Source organism: Crotalus tigris, unplaced genomic scaffold (genome assembly GCF_016545835.1).
Source record: "Crotalus tigris isolate CLP2741 ecotype Arizona unplaced genomic scaffold, ASM1654583v1 scf7180000017666.379230911805:20528666, whole genome shotgun sequence".
Taxonomy (NCBI): domain Eukaryota; kingdom Metazoa; phylum Chordata; class Lepidosauria; order Squamata; family Viperidae; genus Crotalus; species Crotalus tigris.
In genome coordinates, this window is record NW_024096552.1 from 6,654,588 (window position 1) to 6,676,284 (window position 21,697).

The window sequence follows — 21,697 nt, forward strand, 5'->3', positions numbered from 1 at the left end:
AAGAGCTTGCCTAATATAGTGACTTTGAAAATATTTGTGTACTTTATATTTATGATCCCATAATATGGCATGCCATCCTATTTGTAGGTCATGGCCCTCCAGACATAATAGAATTCCAGAGAGTAGCTAGAAGAGATAAGAATGCCTTTTTATCAAAATTCCAGAAATGTATTTAAAATTATTTGGTTTCAACTCTAGTATTTTATAAATACTCTATATAATCTCTGTGTGTATGAGAATTTAAAATCTTGTCTCCAAGATTTGCTCTTGAAAACAAACCCATTATTTTATGATCTAGATCAGTGATGGCGAACCTATGGCATGTGAGCCAGAGGCGGCACTTGAAGCCCTCTTTGTGGGCATACGCACTGTTGTCACAGCCCTGCCTACCCCGTGGCCCCCCTCACAGCAGCTCCCCCAGAGCAGAGTTGCCCCCAGGTGCGGCCCGTGCAGAGCAGCTCAGCAAAGGACATAGCAGCCAGGTAGCAGGGATAAGTACGCCCTCGCGCCTTGTCAAATGCAGATGATGCTGCAGGGCATGGGTGGAGGGCGTGGCTACTATGGTGCTGCTGGGCCACCTGGGCAATCTGCATGTACACTGAGACCTTTTGTACCAGAGGCAATTCTTTGTGTGTCTAATCACACTTGGCCAAATAAAGCTATTCTATTCTATTTTGTTCTATTCTGTTCTGTTCTAGCCCCCCTTTTCACTGCTATAAACAATTTTTCTGTATCACCGAAGATTGGGTTAATTCCCCCAATGTACAAAAATGTGGTAATTTTGATCCTGCTACAGTAATTATTAATCAATTAGTAATACACACACACTACATACACACATAGAGATAGATAGATAGATAGATAGATAGATAGATAGATAGATAGATGATAGGCATAGATATATTCTGCAGTAGTTGATATATTTTTAATTAGTGCTCTTTGAAACTAACTAGTTAGTATAATTCTGGAACAATTGCTACTGTACTGATATGAAATGGAAGATTGCTTATAGAGGAGACGTGTATATACTGGGAGGTGCATATGAATGCACTTGTTCATGTCTAAAATGCTTAAATTGTGTTTCCATATTCACATCTCTCTTCAGACAACTCCTTCCTTTATGTTTTCCACCAAAAAAAGTCTGGGCAGTTCACAAGTAAAAATAGTAAACAAAAACTATACAACATAAAACAAAAAATAAGTATGAAAGATGGTCATATAATAAAAACTGGATAGAAGCAAAGAAAAAAAAAACCCACCAAGATCTGCACAGCCTAAGTAGGGCTTTCAATCATTTTCATCATGCAGGTTTTCCAGCCCTCCAAAATATAAGCTGGATGGGAGCATCTGAACCTCAGGTGGAACCTTCTTCCATAGGGAAGTCCTTGGTACAGAGAAGGGGCACTTCCAGGGTCCTGATTGACGACATTCCTTAATCGGATGAACTTGGAGCATGCCAACCCTGCCTGTTTTAAAAGCTAGATTTATAGCACCTCAAGTTTCTGATATTGTTTGGTCTTTGGATTTTTTAAATAAAACATAATATTGCTATACCTCTGTAGTTTTTTTATAAAACTGCAATTTGATTTTTTTGACTGAAATACATGCTTTTTACATGTTGAAGATTAACATACACATAAATGCAAATAATACTGCATGTAGAGCTAAGTAACTTTTTAGAAGTTAGTTGTTTTAACACCTGCACAATTTGCAGTGTTAATTACCAAACATTTCAAACTCAGAAGATTGTTCAGTGAGAATAAAAGCTCCCCTTTAAAGCTAAAGAGATCAGCCACCACTAAATGTCAAAATTTAACTGACTTTTTTTTGTGAGCTTATAAAGTACAGTTGAGGAAAGTTTCCCTTTTGTTATCTAGACCTTTCCATTTGTTTGTAGAGTGTCAAAAAATTTTAACAGAAAAGAAAGTGAGAATGTTACGTTCAGTGTGCAAGGACTTGAAAAAAAATATCAAAACAATTATTTGTTGTCACTGTGGTCTTCTTTGCAGCTTTTTGAATTATATTTTCCTTTTGAAACACATGCCTAGTTTATAAATGCTGGTGATGATTCTTGTACTGACCCCTAAGTGGAAAAGTATGCAAACATAATTCGAGTGCTTTCTCAGACAGAAAGCATTGCACAGAATTTAGCTTGCCTATTGTCTAATTTGGGATATCCAATTCATTTTAGGGCTAAAGAATGCCTTCCATAGGATTCAGCAACAATCAGAATACAAAAGTGGAAAGGGAAGAGGTGTTCTGGAGCTTACTAACAGGCTCAAATTACAATTCCTTAAAGAAGCCATATTGTTTCTTAGATTTATGTAGTTTGAACAGTGAGAGCCAATGAAAATAGTTTTGATTCAAGAAGGTACAACAGGTATGACATTTATGCACATGCATGCTCCTTCTGAACTCACCATGTAGCCCTAATGCCAAACACACATTTTTTTTATTGGCAAAACACAATGACCCCTTTCCCTAGTACTACTGCAGATAGTTGCAAATAGGTGTCTGCAAAGAGCACCTTTTATTTTGTGCTTTTGGTGGTTGCTGGTGGTGTCAGAATGCAGAAAATGTGTGGATTTCCTTTTGTTATATTGCTTGCTGGACAAGGATTGGCTGTTCTCTAGGCTGCTTAAAAATGGCTAGTTATAAATGTTTTTAAAAATGAACATTTGATATGTTTGGCCTCTCAGAGGACAATGGAAACTGCAGTATCTAATAGAACTTTTGACATGGAACGTGAGCTAAATCTGAGTGGTGATAAGCTGATCAGCACACTTCTATTGCCTGCTGCTAAGTGTGAAAATATCGTCAGGGCACTGCAGTGAGGCAAACGTGGATTGCATTAGATTTCCAAAGCAGTGAACCCAGAGTCTTTTATACAGAAGCTACTTAACACAGCCAATCAATAAGCTTTGTGAATTAACCTGAACCCTAAAAATGGCCCAATAATAAAAATAAAACACTCTGAAGAAGTCAGTTATAAGTGACCCTGCCAATTTTGACATTTGATTTTAATGATATTTGTGCAATAGATACAACTATTAAACTTGTTCATGAATCAATGTAATATATATTCATATATCAAACTGTTATTCCTTGCTTTAATTTGAGCCTCTAAACTGGAAATGGGTTTTTATAACTGCTCTTATGGCACTATATTAGCCCAATGACTGTTTTGAGTTGGGAATGGTGTATGTTGCACCAGGGCATAGAAACTGCTTAGTAAAAAAGTCTATCTTATTAAACCAATTGTTAACTTTTATTTTTTTGCTGAAATATTAATTTTTGTGACTTTTAGGGGTTTTGCTAAGATTTATGAACATATAATAACATCTTTTAATAGATATCTTTTACCATCTCTGCCATTAAAATTTGCGACTGCACTTTGTTCTAAAACATGTAAAAAAAATCAGAAATAAATCACTATTTTCTTTCATGTACCTGCTGAAGGCTGGCATAGAATTGCAGTTGGTACACCTACAATAAATGATATAAATTAAGAATTGAATTATGTCTTATCTATTCTGTGAATTCTTTAGGTGGCCATAAAACAAGTTGCCAACAAATTCCTTCATCTAAAATATGAGTTAATATTATAGACCTACCATTAAGGATTATAATTAGACAATGAACATCCTAAAACAATATGCAAATTGGAATAAGAAATTGTTCATTATTTGCAAAAAGCTGAGGTGTACTGACAGTCTTTTTCCATTTAAAATGAAGAATTAATTTCTTCTGTTGTTGGAGTATGTGTATATGTGTAGGGTTATCCGTAGCAGACAAATAACGTGATTTGTGCTTGCTTGACATGTTATCAAATTGCCATTTTCTCTACAAGGAAGTATACTGCAATGCCCCTCTTCCAATTCACATCAAAATATGCTATTGTTATACATAAAACATAGTGAATGATTTGAAGATATCACTTCCCAGTGAAAGGTTCCTCTCATGATCGGTTAGTTAAACGAATCTTGTTATTTTCAGCATGAAAGAGACACAACTCCAATTGTCTTCTTTTAAAATTTGTGAAGCTTAACTTTGAGAAGTATAGTTAATGCTTCTGTAAAGTAGGTCTCTGGAGATCCCTGCCATGATTTGCCTTGCTGAACTAGCAGTTTGAGACACTGGCAGAAGGTACGGGAAACAACTCCCAATTGTGGAGGAAATAAATCAATACTAGTACAACCAGATCACTTTGCATCTAGAAGTTGAAACAAAAATAGCAGAGTTATAATGTCTGACAGACATAGTTAAGAAAACAAATTTAAACACAGACACATTGGCTTGGCTTTTATTGGAAAGCCTAGATGCAATCTATAGTCATCAAGTTGTGGAAAACTTCAGGATACATATAAAGTTTGGAAGGCAAATGAAAAGAACAATACAAATTGGACAAAAAATACATTTCAAAATTGCATGAAAACATTTTGACTAGCTTTGCCTAAAATACTCTGAATTTCCAAAGGAGAATTACTTTAATACAGTTTTTCATTTTAAAAAAAAAATTAGTTTACATTTTCCCCAGTCACTATATCATGTAGGAACATTTCAGGTATTTTTTACAGTATGAGAAAGATCTACTAAAGACTTATGAAAGAAGGCTAATTGGCCATCATTCAATTTAAGCCAACAGATAAAAGTTTTGGGTTATTTGTGAAAGCACAAGGACACATCAACAGAAAGCTTAGTGCTATCCCAACTTGTCATACAGCAGATTTGTTGTAGTATTTCTATAGAATAGTATATTACTATATTTCCAGTATGAGCCCAAATAAACAGCAAACCCAGTGCTTTCAAAAAAAAAAAATCCTCTGCAATTCTACCAAATAGAACTATAGACAGGCTATGTACTGAGATTTAAACTGAGATAGGAACTAATGGCACTGATCAGCATTTTTTTAATCCTAATTTCTAAATTTGGATTCTTTGTGTCTGAAAAATAACAATAAAGCATTTATTTATACTTTAAATGTAATAAAATAGCTTTTTTCCCCAAATGCCTAGACTGTTATTCTATAGGTTGTGTCCAATGGGACACGGGTAAGTAATACTGTGACTTGCTTGATCATTCCATAATTCTTTGACAAGATACATACTGTGTAACTGAAAGCACACATATCTATTACAGAATCTCAGTGCAGAAAGCAATTAGAAAACAATTTAAAAATTCATGTAATTTATGTAATTCCTTTACATGTTTCAGATATATTTAACTGGCATTTAAATCTTGATTTTTAGCACAGAAAAATGGACTAGTTTTCCCGAAATAAACAATATTTTCGAATATATGCTGCTGAAAATAGTACAAAGGATGTAAGAGAGAAATTAGGCCTTTGAGATTTTTTTCCTTCCCACATATAAATTATGCAATACTAATACTGATAAAAAGTTTAAATGTATTTTCAAATCATGCAACATTCAGCTCAATTGCAAGTAACTTGTATTATTATACTTATAAAAAAGGATCGGGGGATCAAAATATTGTTTTAATGTGTTTTTCCATAAGACAATTACCAGAAACTGTCAATATTTTTTGCACCTGAAGGTTTTTTAAATGGAAGCTGAGCATTTCAAGTTTTTACACAAACATCTGTACTAACAAACTAGCTAGAAAAATGTGAAGATAGACATTACAGAATTTTTAAGTATGTTAAACTTCTTGAAATAGGTATTTTGATTGATTAATTAATAAGAAAGTGCTGGGCCAACTTTGTGCGAGGTTGGCATTTGGCATGAAAATTATGTTCCCCTCTTTCCATCCCAGATTTTATCAATAATGGAGCTATATTTAGAATCTATTCAGAAATATTCCTTTTGGTTGGTGTTTCAGGTATTCAATAGGAGAGATCTGATACTATAACCTGGTTTAAGAAAATTATACATAGTTTATATTAAATTCTTCTATCAGCACATCTCAAGTTCTAACACGTGTCTTTATAGGCAAGTCTTAAACATTATGATATCCACAAATGCTGATTAGATACTATCCTATCCTATTCATTTCTTGAACGTTTTTTCATTTTTTTTCAGTTGATAGGAAACCTTCCTTTTTGTTCCATCTCCTCAGATAAAATTCTATTTTTTTTCTTCCAGAAGAGAATTGAGTATGTCTTTTTCACACATGCAGAAAAACAAAACAAAACTAAACAAACCACAAAGACTCACAGGTTCCCAGACACAAGAAACTCAGTTATTGCTCTCTCACCATCACATATTGGCAACAATCAGGATGGCTGGGAGACCTGCTTCTTGTCTTGTCCTGTCCTTTGCAAGTTGGACTAAAAATGTAAGAAATAAACCCCCACAATGATGTGATGATGTCATCATGGGCAGATTCTTATTTATTTCCTGCCCATGTTTTGCTTGTTTCTCATTCTTTCCTGTGTCTAAGGGATATGTGTATGAAAACTAACATCCATAGAAAATGAGCACCTAAAAAGATCCTGTTTTATGAGGCTTCTAGAGGATGTTGCTTAATCCTCAGAAGACAAAAGAGCTAAATTCCCACAACATGGTTGACCAGATATAGTATTTCCATGATACAATTAACCTCCAGCTGACCCAGTTAAGCATATTGTGAGAATCAATCCTGTGTGTTTAGAACAGCATCAGCTTGTCTTCATGAACCACTAAATATCTGAGATTGCAGTCCTAAATTTATTCATCAAAGAATACATCCCACAAAGGAATTTACTTCTGTGTAAAGAAGTATGGAAATGTTCCTTTTATGACATAACACAACTTCACATCCCATATATTTTCTAAAACCCACACATTAGAAAGGTGTAAAAAGAATAAGTACATCTTGAGCTCTGAAAGAGAACAAGGCATGTCCAGCCTACAAAAGTCTTTTATGGTAACAAATGGGTCTTGCTGAATTGTTCTTCATTCCTTTTAGCAGTAATTGATGAAACCATGCTTGCCAGGGCTCAAGCAAAGAGAGAGAGAAAGAGAGGAAAAAGAGCAGCAACTCTGTTTCTTCTAGTCTGTGATTCCTCCATCCTTTCTCAAAAGCGATCCAAAGAGAAAAATGCACCATGTTAAAGTTAATACAAAAATATTAACACTTCTATCCAATTGTTGTATACTGTTATATCTCTACATTATAACTCTTAATACTGTACAGGTATAACATAATAAAAGGTGCAATTCTTTTTAAAAAATTCACACACTGCATATTTTTATTATTTTATTTAAGTATAAACTTTTTTAAACACTTTACATAAATTAACTCCTCTGAGACTAATATTTGATGTACAGTAAATTGTAATTCATATAAAAATCCATAAACAACTTGTCTCACATAATTTACAAAAAAATCAAGCTTCCTTTGCTTTTCTGTGACAAGAATTCTATTTGCCATTTTCCCCAAGGTAAACCTCATGATCACCGTAAAATCCATTACTAAATTTTGACTGTAGAATAAATTGCTTGTGCCAGTGTCCTTTCAAAAAGCAGCACCGTTAAAGCCATTGGGGTGTCCATACACAAAAAGTTTTGTCCCCTTCTTAACATGAACAGAGATTATATACCACATCCTAGGCAGAGAAAGGGAGTGAGCAGGAGATAAGAGGAGAAAGGGGGAGAAGGAAGAGGAAAAAAAACTAATTCTTGTAAGCAAAAGTCAACAATTTAGTAATATTTGGAAACACTGTTATCGCTTTCTTTTTTAGTTACTGGAATAGTCAGCCAGTTGGAAACTCTTTAGATCTTTTTTTTAGTACTTTCAGTCCAACGTGAGTGCAGCGATATGCATATGTAAACATATTCTTTAAAGCAGATCACCTTTAAGGTCATTCAGAAAAAAAACATAACTCCAGTTTTTCTTTTTAATATTATCAATCTTCTGGAAGGCTCTCTCTTTGTTGTAGAGTCCATTCAGATTGTGCTACAGATAAATCTGAGCAAAGATGTACATTTAGGCTCAAGTAATAATGCAGCAAACTATTTGGTCTCCCCTCTTAGAAGACACTGGCACAAGATCCGTCTCTTTGGCAAGCCAAGCTCAACCAATGTGTTACCTCTTTCCAATCTCACTTTGTCTAAGAAACTGTATATTGTTAGCACTGTCAGCTAATTCGGGGTATTGCTCAACAGAGAGTACATAGTACCCATCATATCCTTGAACTTTTCCAGCACTCAAAAGTTGCCTCTTTTCCCCTTCTGTCCATAGCCTGGCCCCTTCTTCTCCATCTCTCACTCGTTGCTGTTCTCTGGCCCAGGCATTGGAGAGAGCCCTTTGCCTAGCCTGTTCTAATATCCGTGCCTTCTCCTCATCAAGCGTCATGCCATAGCGGACATGAAGAGCCAGTGCACCGTACTGCATTTCAACATCAGCAAACCTACGAGTCCTGCCATTCACTACAGTGGTGGACTGGGAAACTGTGACATTGATGCCATTCTCCAGTGCCTTCCGGCCACTTGTCAATCTCAGCGTGCCCAAGTCACTCTCGGGTGAGGTGGTTTTAATGAAATAATGTGTGTCCTTTCCCTCAACAGTGAAGTGCAGGTTTTCCAGGTAGTATGCACTATTGAGAACAGCTGCCACTTTGATGCAATCTTCATTTGCAATGTTAAGCACATTGGTCTGTACTTTGCCTTGATTGACAGCAAGCATTACTCCTTTTCCAATCAAAGACTTCACAGTTGCAAACCATAACCAGGATTTCTCACTACCAGGTCTGCGCTTGCTGATCTGGACTTCTGCCATTTTTCCTAGGGATAGGAAAGCCTTTGCTTCCCTTGCCACTTCTTGTTGCACTCCAGAAATCGGCTGAAAACAAGGACAGAAATTTTTTTTTTACAAGCCTATAAATTCCAACAGTCAAGCATTTATTGGTATGGTGCCTGCAGCTGACAACATGATATGCCACAATGACACTGCTGCAGCTAATTGAATTCACAGACTGGATTCCACTCTTATAAATAAGTTCTACATTGCTTGATATATTTCAATATTTATTATAATTTTTGACCAAAAAGTTTAAAAAGTACCACAGAATGACAAAGAAAAAAAACCAGCCAAATCAACTATTACTTATTGTGATCATTAACCAATCAAAATAAAATTAGAAGCACTGAATACAGAGATCTGCTATGCTTCACTAGTTTTTATATCAGTCTTTATTATGTTAATTTACATACCATGGAATAGTACAAAAATAAAACATTGTCGAGCTAGGAAGATGAATGCAATAAATTGATATGCTGAAGAATTAAAATCAAAGATATCTTTGGTGCATACTTATAATGTAAATAATTACCAAAATAATTATTACCTGTATTCCTACCAGTAATTTTCTAGAAGTTTCCTTTAGTGATTTTCTCATTGCAAAAATGAAAAAAAGTTTATCATAAAACTCTTACGCTTGTTTATACACTTGGTTCAATTATCTATTTATTTATTATCAGGCCTAATTTTTTTTCATATGCTATAACTTTATTCAGAAAGGGAATATGATATGATATATGATATGATATAATATATAATGTATTAGATGCAGAAACCTGTGATAAACTTCCCTACAGGAGAGCAGTGTCCGTACCCTTGGGCTGCAAAGGAGTGTGGTAGTAGCTTTGGGCCACTACTACCTTTTTACCTAATCTATTTCACAGTAATACATTGCATTTCAACTGCTAGATCTGTGAAATAATTTCCCCCACTGGCTTAAAGTTCTACATCTCTAATTTCTTTTAGGAAATGTGGCAAGATACACAACTTTTGCCTTGCTTTGGATTTAGCAGGAAGTATCCAGATATACCATTAGGACACAAAGGTTTGTTTTTGGATATTCATGTCACAATAGAAATTCAGAGGTTTTAGAGATGCAGGCAGATACATACTACATGAATTTCTTCTCTATTTCCTCTTTTATGACTTCATTTTGTACTTATTCCTTCCTAATTTGTCTTGTCCACCGTTATGATAATGCCTTTGGGGTCTGCCTTCCTTCATTCTCTCATCATTGTGCACGGTATCTCTGTGCTCCCTTTATATTCTTCAACAGGGAAACGGGCATCTTGGATCACTGATGTGAGTGGCCCCGTCAGTAAAAAGCCCCAATGATCTCATCATTACATCTTGCCTATATTTGATCTTGAACAAGATCTGAGAGAACTTGTGAAATGAAGAAATGAGCTATGAATAAGGAGAAAAGGAGCAAGTTCTCTACAATATTTTTACATCAGAAATTCAAATGTATAAGTATCGATAGCAGCAATTGCACCAGATAACTCATCCCAAGATTTAATATCCATTTTGGGGAAAGGTCCTGGGTGAACCTTTCATATCACTTATGTTAGTTTTTACACGCAGAGGAAGGAAATTATACATATTTTTTATAATGATAGGACCAAGATTTCTACTGTAAAAACATCAACACAATGTTTCTGGATTTATGTAACATATGAAATTATTTTGACTCTTTTAATTTTAATAGCTTGGTAAATCACAGAGATCCTTCAGAATACAGCTATTTAACATTTGTAATTTCCTGCTGGTACTGAGAATTTGATGATAGATGGATTTTTCATTTCTGAATAAAATTTATAATTGCTATTTTCCTAAATGGTATATATGACTTTCTATCTTACATTTCATAGATTTTTGTAAATGATTTAGTTTTATACTTCTGTTTGGCAATGTATTTTTTAAAACAAGAAGTTTTACAGAGTTTGAATTCTATATAATGTAATACATTTTACCTGGAGTGATTTTATATTCAATATTTTATCTTCACATATAAAACATGGTTAATATTAAAGACAAGTAAAATTGTACTGCTGTACAATATGCATAATTTATATCACCTGTTATTCTGCTTTTTTCACATTCTATTTTGTATTACATTGTTCACTTTTAGCCTGGGGGGAGGGTGCTGCTATCAATCTAATCTCTATCGCTTCCACTAGGAATGCTATAATTCGGGGGGGGGGGAGAAGGATTTTAAAATACTATTATTTATTGATTAATCATTTCTTCCCTCTCACTTCAGTTTAGAAAATGTTAAAATTTAAGTTGAGTCTTTAGTTATTGGAAAAAAAAAATTCCTACAGAATTAACATCAGTTATATAGCTTGGGGACAAAGGTATATCAAGAAACATCTTTACAATGTTTTAATTTTTAAAATTCAATGTATGCCTCTGATGATTTTTCAATACTCTAATAGAATCTTTTATTATATTTTCTTGTAGTTTAATTTTACTTATATTTTTCTTACCGGTACATCATCCCATTGCTGACTCTTCACAAGTTCATAGGAGGGTTCAGTTAAATCAAATTTAGGCACAGGGAAACCTGGGATCGCATTGTGTAGATGAAAACCAAATGTCACCAGCCAGCTGTTAACATCTAGAAAGCAATTATAAAGTTAGAAAAATATCACATGTCCCTCAATATGTGATTGAATTTAAATGCAGCATAATTTGAATGAATGTCGATGAATTGGAAAATGCTCTGAGCTTTAAAATATATTTGGAGGAGACAATCCATGGCAGGGCTATAATTTATTTGTTTAAAGATTGTCTTCATTTATGTACAAATAATGACCCATAGAAAGCAATGTAGTGAAGCTATTTTTTCAATGCACTATTTATACAATCCAGGATAATCTGAAGCAATAATCTGTGATTCCTTGGATTATAGTGACAAATACTATAGATGATTCCATGTGATCCATACAATTTATTTATACGGATAAGGTTATCTACTTAATAAACATAGGGACAGCACTAGATCTTCACTCCTCACAATTTCAACATTATAGCAAGAAATCAGCAATAGTTTTACTTGAGTTTCCTATGAGTTCAACTATTGCAAGACAGCAAGGAACAGAAGAAACTATGCGGGAAGAATACTGCTATGTACATATGATCATGACTATTGCAAAAAAAAAGTATTTGGACATCTTTTAGGGAAAAAAGCCTCTTCAGTGAATAAGGTCTTAAACATCCTAATTTGGAATATATTTGGTCTTTTGACATAGTTCCAATTATGTAAGTTCACAGTGCAACTGTGACTTATCCTTAACGTTGCTGCAATGTAGTTGTATTAAACAGGTATAGGTAGCATGATACACATACTGCGTTCCCCCGAAAGACCTACCCTGAAAATAAGCCCTAACTTGATTTTTTGAGGTGGGCCTAATATAAGCCCTACCTCAAAAATAAGCCCTAGTTTTGGGGTGAAGTAAACACCTAAAAATCAAGCTAGGGTGAGGGGCGGTTGGAGCTTACAATTGCAGCCAGGCCTCCCATGGATTGACACTTGCCTTGCTGGAAGGAGCAGCTTCATTCTGCAGCTGACAATGGAACTCGGCCTGCACTTGGTAGTCAGAGGCCTTTCTATAGAAGGCCTGTATCACTGAGAACCGACCTATGGATTGAATCCATAGCTCAGTTCTCAGCTGCAGATGCCTTCCAGAAAGGCCTCTGACTCCAAAATGCAGGCCCAAGCTCCTTTCTCAGCTCCTGAATGAAGCTGCTCCTTCAGCTGCAGAAGTGGGCTGGCTGGCTGGGGCTGTTGGTGCCGCTGCTGCGAGGTGAGTGGAAAAGACCTCCTCTTCCGAAAATAAGACCTGGTGCCTCTTTTGGAGGCAAAAAAAAAAAAAAAAAAAAGACCGGATCTTATTTTTGGGAAAACATGGTAGGATCGTATAATGAGTTATAATTAGGTAAATAACTTATGCAAATAATTCATTTTAAAAAGGGAAGCATAGTTCTTAGATGCTGAGAGCAACTGCCACTGATATTTCAAGTGATTTACAATGAACCTGTATCCATTTCTTTGGAAGAAAAGAAATTGCAAAAGAATACAATGGTGTCCAAATATATATTTAACAACAAAATATAAGTATAGTGTGAATTAGGTTTTTGGATACAAAAATGTTTAAACATTAAAATACAAGATTTCTTGGTCTAAGGCCTTTCTAGTAAGTACTTGAAAACATAGCAGAGTTATGTAAATCCAAAAGCACTATTATTTAATCTATAGATGAACCCACAATAGCAAGAAGGAATGTTTGCACATTACTCTGCCCACTGACACATAACTGCTTGGAAAACTTTCCTTTTAAACATCCAAGGTGTTATCATGCAAGCAAGAAATCCTAGTATGTTTCCTAGATGTATTGGCCATCTGGCATAATAGCACTCATAATACACAATAAATTTGCAGACTTATAAACTGTTGCCGTAGTAACCATTTAGTCAAACGGAAACATCAAACCCCCCTTTTCTATTGAATCCTCTAAGAGATCAAATATTCTGTAGAGACAAGGAACAAGGCCTATTATGAGGATTTCTGATAAGTCTTATCTTCTATTAAGGGACTACATCTATCATTGGCTATAATGAAATTCTTCCCTGGGAAAAAAGTGACCATCCTGAGGACTTTCTATAGACACAAGATCTCAGATAGATCTAATTAAGAAAAATGATATATTTATTTACTATTTTACCCAACTATGTATAATTCTCACCTATGTGAAGCAAGATAGAATGTGAAGCAAGGTAGAATTTTTACCTTAATAAAGTATATTCCTACTCATATAAATTTTACAGTACATTGCTATCAGATGCTGTAATTCCAAGGCAATATACACGTATAATGTAATTTAATAAAAATCAACAGAGAATTGTACTTCATTAAATGTACATATTTACCTGTGATATAATCTTTCACATCGTTTATTCTGCTGGCTGGATTATTATTTCTAAACATGTACAGGTTAAATGGAGCTGGATCTTTCCCTATTTTTTTCCAAATTTCAATATCAGGTGTAGTCCAACGGCCTGCCAATATGTCATAATCTCTTTGACCAAAATGAATTAGTTTGGTTAGTGGGTCATAAAGACCTCCATGGAATCCTATCACTAACTGGAAATCAAGGTTAGAATCGAAATAGATTTCACCGTAGGCAGTGTACTGAATCTGCTTCAGCATTAGACCATTACTACTGAAAACAGCCAGTGGGGTTCCAGTATTATCTGAGGCAATGTAGAACTCATCTCCGCTGCTAATCTCCATAGCAAATAAATGTCCTTGCAAGTCATAATAGAGAGACGTGATTTCAGAGCTTGAGTGGTTATACACATGAGTTATTCTTGTTGGATATATGAGATCTGCATAAAAAAATTGAAGATGCTGTCCCAGGCTGGTTTTACTGGAAACCCGTCTTCCAAGTCCATCATAACGATATATCACTGTCCATCCACTGCCTTTGCTATAAACTCTGGTAAGAAGGCCCTTTGAACTGTATTCAAATATCTCAGTGCCCCTCTGTCGCAGAAATCCATCTTCATCTAACCGGTACTGAACATCACCAAGTCGAGTGATTCTGTCCCTCAGATCGTATCTCAGTGGTGTCAATCGAGCACTATTACTTGGATTCAACAAGTGGAGATTGCCATTCAAATCATAATTGTAGCGCCACATTATTTTCTCATTAAGGTAAACTGTCTGTAGCTGGCCATCAACATCATATTCATAACCGTACTTGGTAGTGTTAGCAAATGGCCCTATTTTAATTTCTCTTTTAGTTACTCGGCCCATGTTATCATACTGAATTGTAATCCAGTACATAAGTGATCGGAATATTTCATACTGAATTTCCTTTATGCGACCATGAGCATCAAAGTGTTTTGTGTAAGTCATTACAGCTGTTGAAATTATCTGATTAATGTCATAATAAATAACCCCAAATTTTCCAAACTGCTCAACTTTTCCAGATATGTCATCGAACTGATAGAGATCAATAGGCAATGGTGTTTCATTGATAACACCTTGCATGCTAGTCACTCTGAAGCTGTTGTCATAGCTGTAGTCAAATCGGGCATTTACCATTCCATCTTCACTAAAACGGAAAATCTGCCTGTCAATCAATGGACCAATTTGCCTGTATCTAATGGTGCAAATAAAGCCATCACTCTGGAGATTTATTGTTTTCAGAACTCCTGCTGTCTCATCGTAAGTAAAACTCACTCTTGTGCTATCATATAGAATTTCAGAAAGCCTCGTCTGCCTTCGGTATTTGAACAAGATTCTCCGGCTTGTGCCCAAGAAAGCAGTTTGTAACAGCTGCCCTTCTTCATTATAGTCCATGATGACAGAGGCATTGCTTTCTGGAGGATTATAGATGTTCCGATAGTAGCCAATAGAACGGATAGTCTGCATAGTGTGGCGAGCTACACTGGGCATGGTTATTGCAGAAAGCCGATCCAGTAAGTCATATTCAAAGATATACTGCCGTTGGCTATGCAGTAAGAGAACCATTGACTGAAAAAGAAAACAGAGTTTAATCAAGTGCCAAAACTATTGGTAGACAAGCAACACTGTTTTTTACTAAATCATCATTGTTCAAATTGAGTAATTCTTGACCTTACATATTGGTAATTACCTAATTCATTTGGATATTTAATTGTAAGAGGATCTATAATGAGTCGCTCCAGATTCCTAATGTGTTCTTGTTGTGACTGAGTCATCCTTTTATCAAGTACTCAATGCCAAACAGCAGATTGTCAATGGACTGGGATAAGTCATGTTTAATACCAACAAAAGTGAGGCTGTGTTAAGCCAGCAACTCAAGAAGGGAACAACATATGGAAGAGACAATTTCACTCCTGTAATTAGAGATAATTTACTGAGAATTTTACTAGCCTGAAGATCCCTGAACCTCCTCTTTTATATCTGTCAGATGGGCGAAGCAATTGACTTGTTATTTACATCAAATTCTGCAGAGTTAATTAGTCACCAAATGATTCCTTTTGTAAAGCTTTGGCATTACACATCACTACCACTGTTATTTTATATTACTCACATGAAGATGTATAAAACTCTCAGCATCTGTCACTGTCGGTGGCTGTTTCTACCTAAGGCAAATTCTGCTGTCCCACTAAAGGACATCAAATTAAATAATGATAAAAGACTCCTTATGCTTTGTTCAGTATTGCCATGCTAGGGAGTATATAATTAAGTATGTAGCACTGATTTAATACCATATTTCATTTTGGGCAAAGAAACCCCTAATTCTGGGCCAAGAACATAAATAACCAATTTTGCTGGACGAACGTGAGGAAAACACATTAGTGTTTGTGTGTATGTATATGTGTGTGTAAGAGACAAAGAGAGACACATATACACAAAGAAAAATCATTGTTTAAATCGTTACTTTTGTGCTGCTGTTTAGAACTCTTTCAGAAGTTTGATTTGATAGTGAATATGCTGTTCTTTCTTTGTGCAAAGTGAAAAAAAATTTTTCCATTTTTTTAGATTCCCTTTTCAGATTTAGCCTGGAAAATCTACAGCTGTTTTATTACCCTATATTATAAAATTCAATGTTTTTATTTGTGTTAACAGACACTCTTAAGGGTAACTTCATTTGAAAAAATATGATACAAAATAAACAATCATTACAATATTGAGAAAACTGTTAGGTTAACATGACAGTTCATGAAGAAGACTCAGTATGTCCAGATACATTGACTCTGGTTGCCACTTAAGTGCACTTCAATCTCATTGAAATCCTAGAAATGTATAATCATTCCCAGTGATTTCAATGACATAATTAAATTCCATTAGCTAGTAAATTCCAGTAAAACAAATTTATCTTACATACTGTATATCTTAATCAGTTTTCTGGGATGGATTTTCTTTAAACACAGTGCAATAGTGAGGATGTGGGCTAGGACCAAAGAGATCAGGGTTCAAATGCCCACAAAGTTAGAACATTTACTGGATGAGTAGGATCAATCATTACTGTTCAGCCGAGTTGACTTTGCAGGGCTGTTGCAAAGAAACAACAGACTAGGGGAATGAACTGTATGTGTGTAAGATCTTGGAGGAAAGTGTGTATACACTCACAGATACCCTTTCTCTGTCCAAAACTGCAGCAATATCATACAGCAATCATTTTAAAATTTTATGCAGAAATAATTCTTTAATAGAATTGCAAATCAACATTCCAACTAATAGTACCTTTTCAAGATATGTGTAACTCCATGTTTTACCATCAGCAAATACTCTAGATACAATCCTTCCCTGTCCATCATAATCTACTTTTTCACTAGTGGTGCCTCGCTGGATGCTACCAATTTGACCTGTAGATGAATAGGTAACATTGACAGCCATAAGCTTGCTGCTTGGGAACCAGAGAGTTGGATGTCCTGAAGTATCATAGGCGATTCTCAGTAGAAATTTACGGTGATCATCATAAATCTTCTCTGTCTTTGAAGTCCGATCAAAGTCAACTGAAAGGAGGTTCCTACCATTAACCTTTTATGAAACAAATAAGACAACAAAATAAATAATGTGGGGAGGGCATTGAGCTGCTTATTATTTCTTTATAGAATCAGCCACTGTTTGAATACCATTGTTTAAAGATCATTTACAATGATTGATTTTCTTTGTCAGTAAACTAATTTAGCAGCTTCTTAGTATAATAATCAGGAATTAGGTTGCCATTTTCGAAGGTTTCATTAAATAAATATTCATTGACATTTATTCAAAATGTTTTCAATTAATGCTGATAGAATTTGTTAAATGTTAATATAATTCAACAATATATACATTGAGAACTTTTATAATACTCAACAATATTTACAGAGGAAATTATGAAGGTATAGCAGAATTATCCCTATAATAATGAAAAACCAAAATAAAAGGCCAACAAATATGTTGATGAAATGTAGGAACTGCTTTTCAAATAGATCATCAAAAATAGACACTGGCAGTTCTTTCACATAATAAAATTAGCTTATTTTATAGGTGAGAAATTTTGAATTTCTAATTTTATATGGTGTATTATATTTCACATAGGATATAATATGAAGAATTTTCTGAAAGAATTTATCTGGCTAATGAATCATCTGAGCTGCATTGCTTGAAGCCAGAAAGAAATATTTAAAGTCCAAGAAAAGTAATCTTCTTAAAACAGATAATAAATTATTCAGACTTTCATAAATAAAAACAAATTTTGATATTTTGATCTAATAGCCAAAGACTAGAATTATCTAGCCAAATGCTGTATTTTTTTTTTTAAAAACCCTCACTTATTAAAGATTGATAAATTCTACAGCAGAAGACATTTACAAATAAATATCATTAGGACCAGGAAGTTGGATATTTTCTGCAATCCACTGAAGCAAGAAGCAATGAAAAGTAATGCTTTTCAATTGTATAAAAAAATCTTATAATACACAATATAAAATGTAAGCATTTATATTATTTCTTACAAAAAAGCCAGAACAATGGTGAGTTTGCATTTTAATTTCAATTTTGTTATATTCCATTCTTTCCATAATTTTACTGCCTGTTTAAGTTTGCGTTCTATTTTTCATTTTAGTGTCAGGTTTTACTATGTCAAAATCATATAAAGACATCCATTATAGTTAGAAAACAGAATTCTATTGAAAAAATGGATTAATGATTCAATATCATTAGTTCTGGAGCCTATCAGGAGAAATATGGTGCGATCTGTAAACTAAAATATTTATTTTGTTACATAGTCTAGAGCAGGGCCGGCCCATGGGCCAGACGCGTCATCCGGAAGCCGCACCCACCCCATTTTGACGGCAACGGCAAAACCGGCCCGATACGTTGTGTGACATGTCTGGTCTAGAGATATGAAGAATGATTTTTGTTGGGCAATACAAACAAAAGGGTCCAAAGTTTTCTGATTATATTCCAGAAGTTTTTAAAAGGAAAGCATTTTTAGAAGGACAGTGGATTTATAGTCTTTAATTATCTGAATGCAGACAGAAAAATCTATTCCAAGTTGGGGTCCTGCTGTTCAAAATCTTTTTCCATAATCCTCCAGGCAGTTGTAATTTGATTGAAGTATTCAAAAGTGAGGGTCAATAAGAACTGTTTGCAACATACTTCTTTTCATCATTCTGTTTTGATAAGAAATGTTTTTGAAAGCTTTCAAAGTGCACGTACATTGTATAAATGTATGCTTTTCTGGAAACCGCACAAAAGCAGTAAAAAACAGTAAATCATAAGTATAAGATAAGAAAAATGCAAAAGGTAAAAAGAAGTATATCTAAATTTAGTTTACACCAAACTATTCACCATAGCTCTCCATATACTTTTATTCTTACCAATCACTCTTGCTTTTAGCACATTTGTGCACCACTTGTTTACACTCACAACTTGTTTCTTTTTTCAAGACCTTGTCCACTCCATCCAACTACAATTTTCTCAGCCTTCCGGTTGCTCTTGACCCATTCATTCTCCCTTCAGATGTATTTTCTATAATTGGACCCTCATTCAATTTCCCCCTCTGATGAAACCATCTTACCAACCCTTCACTTTGTATTAGTCACTGACATTTGTATTCACATTCATTTGAAACTCATTCATTCTTTACTGTACAACCTTTTGTTTTACCATACATTTATCTGAATACAGGTAATCTCTGAGATACGAGTGTTCCCTTAGCGAACCTTTGAAGTTATATGATAAGCACCCCCTAGTGTTTACAAGAAAGTCCCGAAATTACAAACGTTGCTGCACCCTTTTGAACGATCGCAGTGGTACTACAACATTCACCCTGACTATTACTCACCCCCTGGATCTCTCTAGACACTGGGCCTGTGGATACTCACCTTGTGAATATTGAGAGATCCTTTGCTTTTTTTTTTTGGCTGCTCCAGGCCTTCAGTGCATTAACAAAGAATGGAGGCCTAAAGTAACGCAAGCTCATATGAGATCAGTGGCGCGAGATCTCACGCTACTGATCTCACATGATTTCACGATAGTTTAGGCCTCTATTCTCTGCAAGAGAGAACAGAATGGAAGCCGGCAGAGCCTTCTACAGGCCTCTAGCGGCCTGATCCAGGTGTCGGAGGCCTTTTCCGGCTGCTGACGCCCAGAAAGAAAGCGAGAGGATGCTTCCACAGGCCTCCGAAGCCCAGAATGGAGGCTGTGGGAAGCTTTTGTGTGCTTCCAGAGGTCCCAGAACTGCGGCCGTGGGCGACAGCCATGTGTCCTGGAGGTCCATTGTGGGCCTTGGAGGCCTCCTTCTGCTCTTGCCGGGAACAGAGAAAGAAATAGAGAGGCTGGATAGGAGATAGATCTTCATAAGGTGACCCAGTGCGGCAGGATTGGGCAGGGGAGCAATTGTGGGGACTCCAGGGGAGGGAGCATGAGGTATCTCAGTGGGGGGGGGTTGGGTGGTCTGAAGCAGGTAGCCTGTTCCATCACTAGGCACCCAGTGGCCTTTCCCCACCCTGAGATACCTCATGTTCACTTAATGAGCCATGCATTCACCTATACATTAAATTAGCGAATGCATGGGCGAATACTGGGAATCTCAAGGCACGAGATTCACTCTTACAAATCCTTCAGTTACGAATGGATTGGGCTGGCTCCATTACATTTGTAACTCCAGGACTACCTATATGCCATTCCTACTGCATTCAACTTATTTTTATATTTCTGACCTATCCAAATTTCAGTTTCCACATATCAAAGTAGTTAGAAGCGGTTCTTATATACAAACAATTAAATTTATTTCATACAATATGGACATTCATTACGTGCAAAAGAATACATAATATTTATTTTTCTTTCTATCAGCACTTGTATCACTTAAAATGTTACTATTCCTTTCCCATTTTTAGCAAACTTTCATCAAGATCCAAGCCAATCAATGTTACTGTGATTCAAATTGTTGCTCAAACCATAAAGGTAGAAGAGGATGTTTTTCACCTTTACACAATGCCACAGAAAGAGAGCATCCCATTTGCAACTATCTTTTGTTATGTGTACATATTAACGTTCTCTCAGTAGCACTATTTGCAGAGATCATTCTAAGCAACTCTTGGCATACTCTTCATTAGAGTAACCCCCACATTCTGTGGTACTCTTCTCACTTCCACACAATGAGTCTAATTCTCACTTAATTCCAGGCAACTTTCTTTTTTTAATTTTTTTTTATTTATTCCTTTTTCACTATACAACAAAAATAAAAATACATTTTTTTCTTAACAATACTGTGTTATACATCTCATATATATTATTTACAATTTATTTACATTAGTAATCATGTCTTTTTGTTTCTCTGTTCTAGCCAATCATAACATTTGTTCCATATTTCATAAAATTCTGTTGCCTCCTTGTCTTTTAATTATAGCGTAAGTTTGTTCATTTCCGCGCATTCTAGAATTTTGTATATAATCATATCATTTGTAGGTATGTTTTCACCCTTCCAACACTGGGCATATACTATGCGGGCTGCTATTAATATATGTATAATGATGTATTGGAGTTGTTTTTCCATCTTTAAATTTATTATACCCAAAAGAAATAGTTCAGGTTTGAGTTCAATTTGCACCTTAGTTATCTCCTGTATCCAGTTCCTTATCCGTTCCCAATAGGTCTTTGCTTTAGGGCACAACCACATGTGATAGAATGTTCCCTCCTTATTTTTACATTTCCAACATTCTGGATTCATATTTTTGTACATTTTAGCCAATCTCGCCGGTGTTAAATGCCATCTATAGAACATTTTATATTGATTTTCCCTATAGGCAGTTGACAATGTCAGTTTACAATTTATGTTCCATAATCTTTCCCATTCTTCCAGTTTTATATTTCGGCCCACATTTCGTGCTCATGCTATCATTTCACTATTTCTTCCTCCAAATCTACCTCTAATAAATATTTATAAGTTTTTGTTAAAAATT

General features: G+C 35.2%; 1 protein-coding gene across 14 annotated transcripts in view; it reads right to left on the bottom strand.

Moving 5' to 3' along the window:
* Window positions 1-4,287: 4,287 nt before the first annotated feature.
* Window positions 4,288-21,697, bottom strand: part of TENM3 (teneurin transmembrane protein 3) — a 565,275-nt gene continuing 547,865 nt past the window's right edge. For all 14 annotated transcript variants that reach the window (XM_039336655.1, XM_039336657.1, XM_039336656.1 and 11 more), the window contains 4 exons: window positions 16,986-17,282; window positions 13,676-15,287; window positions 11,233-11,363; window positions 4,288-8,785 (listed from right to left, as the gene is read on the bottom strand). In XM_039336655.1, the coding sequence (XP_039192589.1) occupies window positions 8,030-8,785; window positions 11,233-11,363; window positions 13,676-15,287; window positions 16,986-17,282 (2,796 nt within the window). In that variant the 3' untranslated portion in view covers window positions 4,288-8,029. The remainder of the gene's footprint in view (window positions 8,786-11,232; window positions 11,364-13,675; window positions 15,288-16,985; window positions 17,283-21,697) is intronic.